The 10,317-nt window shown below is 40.1% G+C and overlaps 1 protein-coding gene across 1 annotated transcript; it reads left to right on the forward strand.

Moving 5' to 3' along the window:
• Positions 1–3,894: 3,894 nt before the first annotated feature.
• Positions 3,895–10,073, forward strand: LOC102714416 (DNA replication licensing factor MCM2). The gene is made up of 18 exons (XM_040529116.1): positions 3,895–3,940; positions 4,043–4,302; positions 4,992–5,179; positions 5,616–5,812; positions 5,956–6,145; positions 6,249–6,468; positions 6,553–6,760; positions 6,879–7,013; positions 7,096–7,287; positions 7,371–7,543; positions 7,610–7,798; positions 7,881–7,997; positions 8,080–8,164; positions 8,251–8,403; positions 8,483–8,608; positions 8,729–8,911; positions 9,294–9,455; positions 9,575–10,073. Exons 1-18 carry the CDS (start codon positions 3,938–3,940, stop codon positions 9,689–9,691), a joined length of 2,898 nt encoding a protein of 965 aa, XP_040385050.1. The 5' UTR covers positions 3,895–3,937; the 3' UTR covers positions 9,692–10,073.
• Positions 10,074–10,317: the final 244 nt, after the last annotated feature.

Raw genomic sequence — 10,317 nt, forward strand, 5'->3', positions numbered from 1 at the left:
CTTGGCCATCAGATCAGCTCTAAGATGTGTGCTAATCTTATTGGGCCCATGGTTAGATTTGGGTTTGGACCTGTTCTGTTCGGGGAGAGGTGACTACGGCAGCTTCCGCGGCCGTGACCCGTGATGCGATGAGGTTACGGTGGTTTCTGCAACGGTAGTCCATGAAACAGTTTGGTTACTGTGAACAACAATGACGCCGGTACTGGATATAATGGCGCTGGTGTGGCTCCTTTGGACCAGATGTAATTTTAAGTTTTTGTGCACTTGAAATTCACTTCGATCCGGCCATTGTTCTTGGACAGTAGGCTTTGTTCAGCTACTAACATTTCTAACAAACGTTTCCTAGTCTGTTTGCTTTACTTGCTAGTAAGACCATGCATATTTTAGTTTTGCTAGCCCTAGCATTACCTATCTTTGTTGTTTTGTGATATTTACTAATGGTACCTGGTTTTGTTTGTTGTTTTTGTTTGGAATTTTTGTCATCAAATTTCTGGTAATAGGTATTCATTTTGTTCATTTTTTAGCACCGTATCAGTCATTTGTTTGCAAATTTCTTGCACTAGGTATTAGTTTTGTTAGTTTAGTTTTGTCAGAAAACTTCAAAGACAACCGTCGGTTGTGTTGAGGAGTTGTCTAGGTCATTGATCCGGTGACGATGAACTTGCTACCGGAGCACCAGAAGGGGAGTCGATGAGGTGGAGAGGAACAGGCAGACCATAGAGATAGAGAGATATTCCTGTAGAGTGTCGGCTTCAGCTAGCAGGATGTAATATAATGTAGAGATTTATTTTGTTTAATTTTTATTGTATAGAGATTAGTTTTGTCTTAAACTTATATTAACTTTCGGTTGTTTAGAAATTAATTTAGTTTGAACTGACACTGAATTTTGTTAACGATACCTACATGTATACTTCTATCAGGTGTTAATGTAGTGCTATGAACCACTCCTAGAGTCAAAGATGAAATGAGAGAATTTTTTTACTCCCACTGACGATAGCTGTTAGCATAGAAATACAGAAGTCATAGTCAAATCTATTCATAAATGCACCAAGGAAATAAGGTTTTTTTCTTAATAAATGTAAGTTGTTGATTGCTTCATTGATACTCCCTCTGTCCCAATATAGCACCCATAATAGCTAAAGGGTACTCAAATGCATATAAGTTATAACCCTGCACCCAAAACAAAACAAAATAAAAATAAAATAGCTGGTTATGCCACCGTCTATCATTTAGTGTTCCACTTTAACCTGTGAATTATATATAGACCTAATAACTTATTAATTCTGACAAATTGCATTCATGTATGGCTAGTAGAATACAAAACTGATTTATATGATTTTATTTTGTTCTTACAGCAGAATTGTTTTGTACTCACTCTAAAAAAACTTGTTTGTGGTCTGCGGATTGTTGGATCATGCGTTTGAGGCATGTTTGTCTATTGGGCTTTTTCAACAAACAAAACATGGATGTGTTTGAAGCCCAAATCTGATCTAGCGACCGGGGCGGAGAAGAGCACAAGAGGTTCGGCCGCAACTCATGCAAACTAGGTGTGGAGCGCAATGTGCGACATGATGATAACATGTGTTCTATCCAACGGCTACAAATTCAGCTGAAACTACAGAAAATCTCAGCCGGCTATGTCCTAGATAGTCCCATTTTTTTAATGTTTTTTCTTACTTCCGTCGCATTCAGGGATAAGTTTTGTTGTAGTTGGTATGCGATAGCAATTCAGACTATAAGACCATGTACGGATGAATACTAATATTTTACTCTCTAAAATCTTGTATTTGGTCTATCTAAAAAATATTGGACACGACTATTATATTCTTCTTCAAAGAAGCCTAAATCTGAATAACGTATATTAAGAATGCATATATCTACCCCAGATCTAGGATACGAGAGCGTTCATTTTAGACCATTCTACAGTTACTCTATATTTTATGTACTACTAAAATATCATGTGATAATTGAAAAAATTGTTGAGGTGGGTCAAAGGGTCGAGAGATAGTTGGCATGGTTTATCTTCTTTCTCAACCTAAATATGACAAATAAGTAGAGCAGGGTGGTGCACAAGATGTAGTTTCAAAATGGCTTCAACTACACATCTCACCTCACGGGTGTTGATCGATGGTCAGCATGGAAGACAACAGAGAAACTAGGAACAAAAAGAACAAGGCTTAGGTCTAGAAGGGAGAGAGATGGCAAGGGTGGCGTCCACTGAGTCTTGACTGCCTCACAATGGCACCATGTGTTCTTGGATATACGGAACTCATTTTCGACGGAGGACTATGGAGAGAACATATTTTTAGGATTTTTCTTGTATCATCTATAGGTAGGAGGGGATTGTATTTATCTTTTAGTTTGGAATTCCATCTAAACAAAAGAACTCGGGCAAGAGTATATGATCATTACTCTAATAAGGAAGGAGGATTTTTAATGTGTCGGTATAAACATCTTTGTGTAGCACTCATGCTAATACTCTATGGTTTGGGACTTTAGCAGGTTTAGGATTCTGGCGATAGCATATTTGATGTTTATGATTATTAGTCAGAATTTGAATTGTAAAACTTAAATTTTGAGTTGACTTTATGGTTTTTTCATCGTAGTTATTTTCTAGTATTTGCTTTTGTACCGCTAAAAACACGTCTATGGAAATTTTACCCATAAATTATTGTTTAGTTCTTAATATGTCATTTTGTTTATGCCCCGTAAATTATTGTTTAGTTCTTAATATGTCATTTTGTTTATGCTTAATTTCAGAAAAAATGTGGCTGATATATCATGCCTATCTTATACATCTATTAATCAAAGGATCAATTTTTATATGTAACATTTACTTATTATATGTTTGGGCAAATGATGCTTACACCGTGAGTTTATTCTATCCATTGCTACATAAGCAAATGTAATGACACGAAGGAAAATGATGGGAGGAAAGAGAACAATCATTATTACGCATGACAGTGGCTTAAAATCAACTATTGATATTTATTGAACGAAAATTTCGAAAATTTGTTGTATATGAGTGGATAAAAATGAAAGTGAACAAATATTTGCTAGGTCTGAATTAGATTTACATCCTTCAACCACAAAACCTTATACAGTGCATCCCTCATCTTCTAAATACAATGCAAATCGAGTTCCTTGACAATATTGAAGACGGTTTTTGATGACATGACATCTCAGTCAATAAAAATAAAATAAAAAAAATGTATTGGGGTCCACATCTAAGCGGACCCCTTCTTTCTCCATCTTCTTCTGTCTCTCCACCTCCTCTCAGAGCTAGGGCGGTCGTCGTGCGCATGTGCTGGCAATAGTGGTTGTCGCCTAACGAGGTGGTGGCGAGGCGCCAGTGGCTGGAGATTGAGATAGGGGGAGGTAAGAGAGTTGTTTTTAAATTTTTTAATAAATAATTTTATTACTAAATATTAAGGAAAATATTTTCACCATGGCGTGGCCAAAAGGTTCATATGATAAAAATAATTTTCTCCAATGTTTACTAATAAAATTATTTATTAAAAAGTTTAAAAAAATGAAAAAAATTCAGGGTAGGATGAGAGAAAGGAGGTGTACTAGACCTAGCCCAGACCACCTCCGGCTTCGCGGATGAAAATGAAACTTGATCAGCAAGGGAAAAAAGCCCAAACAGCCACCACCCCACGACAGCGTAAGGCCGTTAAAGTTCAATGAGCTGGGCCATACGGCCCACCAATATTCCAAGTGGATCTGGGCCTGTTTGCGCTCGTCGCCACATCGGGGTCCACCTTGACCCGCCCGCGCGGGAACCCGCTGGTCGTTGGCGCCAACTTTTCCCGCCATTCCGCGCCCCCGCGCCGCCTCCCTCTTAACCCCAACCCACCTCACCCACCCAACCCTAGCCAGTCGCCACTTCCCTCCACCTCACGAACCCTCTCGCTCCCCCCACCCGCCCGCGGAGATGGTAAGCCCTCCCACCATTTCGCCCCCCCTCATCGGAGCGCGTTGCCGGGCCGGATCTGACGCCTCGTTGTGCTGTTGTTTTTTTTTTCTTTTGTGGGGGTAGGATGATTCGGAGAACAACGCGCCGTCGACGCCCGGGTCGCCGGGGTTCAGCACCGACAGGCTGCCGCCCAACACCACCACCAGCCGCGGCGCCACCGACCCGTCCTCCTACTCGGACGACGACGGCGACGACGACGTCGCCGGCGCCGAGGAGGCCGAGGTCGACCCCAACGTGCTCCCCGAGGACGACGGCCTCGCCGACGCCGTCGCTGCCGAGGAGGAGGAGGACGGCGAGGACCTCTTCAACGACAACTACCTCGAGTAAGCGAGATTTCCCGGATCTGATGACTGAAGTGAAGTTGGTTGACATGTTGAGATCTGGTAAAATTTGGTGTTTTTTTGGTGGTCCAGCCCGAAAAATTAGGCATTTTTGGTGTTTACGGTAAATATTGACATCAGGGAGAGGCAAATTGTGGCACACAGTGGCTCACATAAGTGGAATTGGCTAATTACTTGACTGAGTTTTGTACTTTTTGGTCAAAGAATGATCTGTGCTATTTTTACTGTAGTGATGCCAGTAATGCTCTGGTACTGGTAGACTGGAAGCAAACACTCTTAACCTACTTTCATTTTGATTAGGTAGAATTACCCCAAATTTTGTTGATTTTGGCCACGTGTGTAAGTTAGTTGCTACTTAAATGTTTCATGAGATACCACTTGGTCTGTTGCCTCGCTGCTTATTCATGTTAAGTTGTATAGTTGGCACAATAAATTCATACAGTACATTTGGCTGTTAAGTTGCCTAATTTATATTGTGTGGATTAACAGTCATGCTTGCAACAAAGTTTTTTTTTCAGCAGTTTAGTCTGATAGGACTATGTATCTGTCTTTATAAATCCATGAAACAGTATAAAACTCTGGTGCCAATGTAAATTCAACAGGTGCTGCAAGTTATTGTTAATTCCACAAGTTTTGATTAAACTATTGCATCTTTCCCCCTCCTTTTGTAGTGATTACCGGAGGATGGATGAGCAGGACCAGTATGAATCAGTTGGGTTAGATGACTCCATAGAGGATGAAAGGAACCTGGATGAGATCATGGCAGATAGAAGGGCTGCTGAAGCAGAACTTGATGCAAGGGATGTGAGGACTGGTGCGACTGCTGATAGAAAATTGCCACGGATGCTACATGATCAAGGTAATAGCACTGTGGAAAATTACATTTCCGTAAGACATTAGAACAAGGCCACACCTTTCCACTATTGTACATTTGTACTTTACATTCTTGTTAATTGAGAATTTGAGATATATTTTGATATGTTTAGCTTTGGTGAAATGTTTATGCTTTAATGCTTCTTGGGTCAACTGTCAACTATTGTAACTGAAGTTTTATCCTCTTTTCGCATTTGCTTTTATATCTGAGTTCCTTGTAACATGGGATACTGTATTACTGTGGTATGGTTGTGAACTTTGAAGCAGTAGTAATCGTTTCTATAAGTAGTAAAATTAGTGTGCCTGAAAATGTCTTGGTTATTCTTTTTTGAGATATTGTTAGTTTTTTTTGTGCTTGCATACCCTTGGTCAGTTTGCCATGGTGATTGTAAGTTGAAGATAGTGTTTCTTTCATGGTGCAGACACAGATGAGGATATGAGCTTCAGGCGTCCTAAAAGGCACAGAGCTAACTTTAGACCACCAAGGGAACCAAGAACACCAAGAAGTGATGATGATGGTGATGGTGCCACACCTAGTTCACCTGGAAGATCTCAACGTGGAATGTATTCTGGAGGGGATGTACCTATGACTGACCAGACAGATGATGATCCATATGAGGTATTGACATTTGAACTAAAATTACCATACATTGTTGCTTTATATTTTCCAATTGGTTGCCCTCCTATTCACTAAACATGTATTTAATAAAAAAAACATGTTTTAAATGGTTATCCATGTTCCAATTCATCTTTTATATACAGGATGAGTTTGATGAAGAAGATGAGATGAACATGTACCGTGTACAAGGAACTCTTAGAGAGTGGGTCACAAGAGATGAAGTCCGACGCTTCATCGCAAAGAAGTTTAAAGAGTTCCTTCTAACATATGTAAACCCTAAGAATGAACAAGGAGAGTTTGAGTATGTTCGACTAATAAATGAGATGGTTTTAGGTATGATTCTCTGTTCCTTTTCCAGTTTACATGAAAAAAAGGCCAAGTTTCTTGGCATTGTAAGAAATGCTTGCTTATCTAACCTTTCCTCACCTCTTTGCAGCTAACAAATGCAGTTTAGAGATAGACTACAAGCAATTTATTTATATACATCCAAACATTGCTATCTGGTTGGCTGATGCACCCCAATCGGTGCTAGAAGTCATGGAGGAAGTTGCCAAAAACGTTGTTTTTGATCTCCATAAGAACTATAGGAACATCCATCAAAAAATATATGTCCGAATAACCAATCTTCCTGTCTACGATCAAATACGCAATATCAGGTCAGTACATGCTTTCTTTTGCATGGTATTTAGTAGTGAAATTGATTGATGGTCTGTGCTTATATGCTACTTGCTACATTTCAGGCAAATCCATCTCAACACAATGGTTCGAATTGGTGGTGTTGTTACTCGGAGATCAGGTGTTTTTCCTCAGCTGCAACAGGTCAAGTATGACTGCAGCAAATGCGGGACCGTTCTGGGGCCCTTCTTCCAGAACTCCTACACCGAAGTCAAGGTTGGATCCTGCCCTGAGTGCCAGTCCAAAGGGCCATTCACCATCAATGTTGAGCAAGTAAGTTGCCTGGGATGATACATTTGGGCTTTCTTGTTTGTCTTAATGCTTGGACATGCTTTTGGTCCTTCTAATGGTCAGACTGTTCGTAATAACAATTGGGTTATCTGTCTCACAGACCATATATAGGAACTACCAGAAACTCACTCTTCAGGAAAGTCCAGGAATTGTTCCTGCTGGCAGGCTTCCCAGATACAAGGAAGTGATACTTCTGAATGATTTGATTGACTGCGCTCGGCCAGGAGAGGAAATTGTAATTCTTCTGCATCTACCCTTTGTGTTTCTATGTCTTACTGTATAAATCACATTCTAATTCACTATCTGCCAATGTTCAGGAGGTCACTGGGATATACACCAACAATTTTGACTTGTCTCTGAATACAAAGAATGGTTTCCCAGTATTTGCTACAGTGGTGGAGGCAAACTATGTGGCTAAAAAACAGGATCTGTTCTCTGCGTACAAGTTAACTGATGAGGACAAAGCAGAGATCGAGAAGTTGGCAAAAGATCCGAGGATCGGTGAAAGGGTTTGTCACTTAATCCTTAAATTCCTTGCTGCAATTATAATGAGTTTATCAGCATTGTCTGACAAAGAACTTTTGATTTGCAGATTGTCAAATCAATTGCACCATCCATTTATGGTCATGAAGATATCAAGACTGCCATTGCACTAGCTATGTTTGGGGGACAAGAGAAGAATGTCAAGGGAAAGCATCGGTTAAGAGGAGATATCAATGTGCTCCTTTTAGGTGATCCAGGCACTGCGAAATCCCAATTTCTCAAGTAAGGATTAGGCAATCAGTTTGGTCAGTTCTCTTTATATTGCTCCATTAACTCACCATTTTGTAGGTATGTTGAGAAAACGGGACACAGAGCGGTATACACAACTGGCAAAGGAGCTTCTGCTGTTGGACTTACCGCAGCAGTTCACAAGGATCCAGTAACACGTGAATGGACGCTTGAGGGAGGTGCACTAGTTCTTGCTGATAGAGGCATATGCCTTATTGATGAATTCGATAAGATGAACGATCAAGATAGGTATGTAATACCATTTGGATATTTTGTGCTATTAAGCATTGATGTCCTATTGCCCTAAAATATTTCTCTTCTGATTGTTCAGGGTGAGTATTCATGAGGCCATGGAGCAACAAAGTATCAGTATATCAAAGGCAGGAATTGTCACATCTCTTCAAGCTCGGTGTAGTGTTATTGCTGCAGCAAACCCAATAGGAGGAAGGTAATGTTAACTACTTGCAGGGGATGTTACAATAACTCTCCTTTAAGCAATGCACCTAATTTTATCATGTTCTATATTCCAGATATGATTCATCAAAGACATTCACTCAGAATGTTGAGCTGACGGATCCAATTATTTCACGTTTTGATGTCCTTTGTGTTGTGAAGGTTTGGAGCTGACCTTGATGTGTAATATATTTGTGCAGTCCTGGTAGTCTACCCATACTGATTTTTTTTGTGGGGTACAAATGCAGGATATTGTTGACCCATTTACAGATGAAATGCTTGCAAGGTTTGTTGTAGACAGTCATGCAAGATCTCAACCCAAGGGTGCTAACCTTGAAGATAGGGTTGCAACTGATGTTGAGGATGATCCATTGGCTGCTGCCAGACAAGCTGATCCAGATGTATGTACCCTTTGTACTAAACTCAAAAGAAAAGCTTTTTACGAAACTTCATTGTTTCTAACAAAACCTATATTCTTAGATCCTTTCTCAAGACATGCTGAAGAAGTACATAACTTATGCCAAGTTGAACGTGTTTCCCAAAATTCATGATGCTGACCTGGACAAGATTAGCCATGTTTACGCTGAGCTTCGACGCGAGTCATCTGTAAGATATCCTTGTTTCTTGTCCATATTGATTTCATCTTACTGGTAAATATTGGATAGTTGATACCTTTGAAAACCAGAAATCAATGTATTATTCAATCTTTTGTTTCCATATTTGCAGCATGGTCAAGGAGTCCCTATTGCTGTAAGGCATATTGAGTCTATTATTAGGATGTCAGAGGCGCATGCAAGGATGCATTTGAGGAGCTACGTTTCCCAGGAAGATGTTGACATGGCTATCCGTGTCTTGCTTGACTCCTTTATCTCAACCCAGAAGTTTGGTGTCCAAAAGGCACTTCAAAAGGTAAATTTTAAATGTGTGCTATATTGCTATTGTATCTTCTTTCAACTGATGTCTATATAGTACTCTTTCCGTTTTATATTTTTATATTATAAGACTTTTTGGGTTTGTCTAGATTCATTCATGTTTTGTATAAATGTCTATATTCATTAGCGCACACATGAATCTAGGCAGAGCCAGAAAATCTTATAATGTAGAATGGAGGGAATATGAGTTTGAATTGTTGTAAACTACCTTATTTAGCTCATTAGCAATATGATATACACCTGTGTGGATCTGAACTTATTGCGAACTCAAACTTGTGCCCCTTTCCTGTTTTCACCATCATTTGGATAACCAGTTTTGCAAACTCTAATCTAATACAATATTTCTGCTGTCTGTACAGAACTTCAGGAAATACATGACGTACAAGAAGGATTACAACGAGTTGCTCCTGCTTCTTCTGCGCACGCTGGTGAAGGATGTGCTGCATTTCGAAGAAATCGTGTCGGGGCCAACGTCGCGCCTGACTCACATCGAGGTTAAGGTGGATGACCTGAAGAACAAGGTATGAGCCGCGCTTATCTCTGCCTAACCTCCAATCCTTTCTAACCGAGCTTATTGTGTGTTGATCCTTCAACATCCAAATGTCACTCAATTCTGGTACATTGTCTCTCTCTGATGCAGGCCCAGGAGTATGAAATCTATGACCTGAGGCCGTTCTTCTCCAGCGCCCACTTCAGGGACAACAACTTCGTCCTGGACGAAGGGCGTGGGATCATCAGGCACCCGCTTGCAGCCTAACCACAGATCACCACCACCATCATCATCATGTATGACCTTCTGACGATGAACAGTTTGAGCTACCTCCTTGGATGAAAAAGTGAAGGATTTAACAGGCATAGTGTAATCCACAAAAATTGCTGCCTCTGTGTGCATTTTACAGACTGGTTCATGCTGTTCAGCAGCATCTAGGTGCAGTGCTGTGCACCATGTGTACTTTCTTAGCATCCTAATTCTGCAAAGTATTCTGGAGTGATGGGAGTGTGTTTATGAATATAAAGATCATTTGCCCTTTTTGTTTCTTCTCTGATGAAGCTATCTATGCTTTTCTCATGGTGGACAGCTTCAGTAAAACGAATCCCTTGATTAATATGCTATTAAAATCCACAATTCCCACATGAGATTTCGGAGAAAAATCGACATTGCTTTCAAATTTCTCGTTCTTTTATCCTGGCCTTTGGTGATGTTTAATGAATAATTTGGAAAAAGTTAGCGGCCCGAATTTTGGAAACTAGCTCATTTTCTGAAATCTGAATTCTACAGCTACCTAATATTAGAATCTGATGTCAAAAATTCTGGACTATTTAGCAAGCTAGATATTATGCTAGAAGCTCTCCAAATAGCACCATTTATCTGAGATGAAATGT

This window comes from Oryza brachyantha, chromosome 11, assembly GCF_000231095.2.
Source record: "Oryza brachyantha chromosome 11, ObraRS2, whole genome shotgun sequence".
Classification (NCBI taxonomy): Eukaryota; Viridiplantae; Streptophyta; class Magnoliopsida; order Poales; family Poaceae; genus Oryza; species Oryza brachyantha.

Excerpts from the sequence above, each read along its gene's own strand:
- LOC102714416 (XM_040529116.1), top strand. Across the intron at positions 8,404-8,482 it reads CCAGACAAGCTGATCCAGAT|ATCCTTTCTCAAGACATGCT; the intron begins GTATGTACCCTT and ends CTATATTCTTAG. Across the intron at positions 8,609-8,728 it reads AGCTTCGACGCGAGTCATCT|CATGGTCAAGGAGTCCCTAT; the intron begins GTAAGATATCCT and ends CCATATTTGCAG.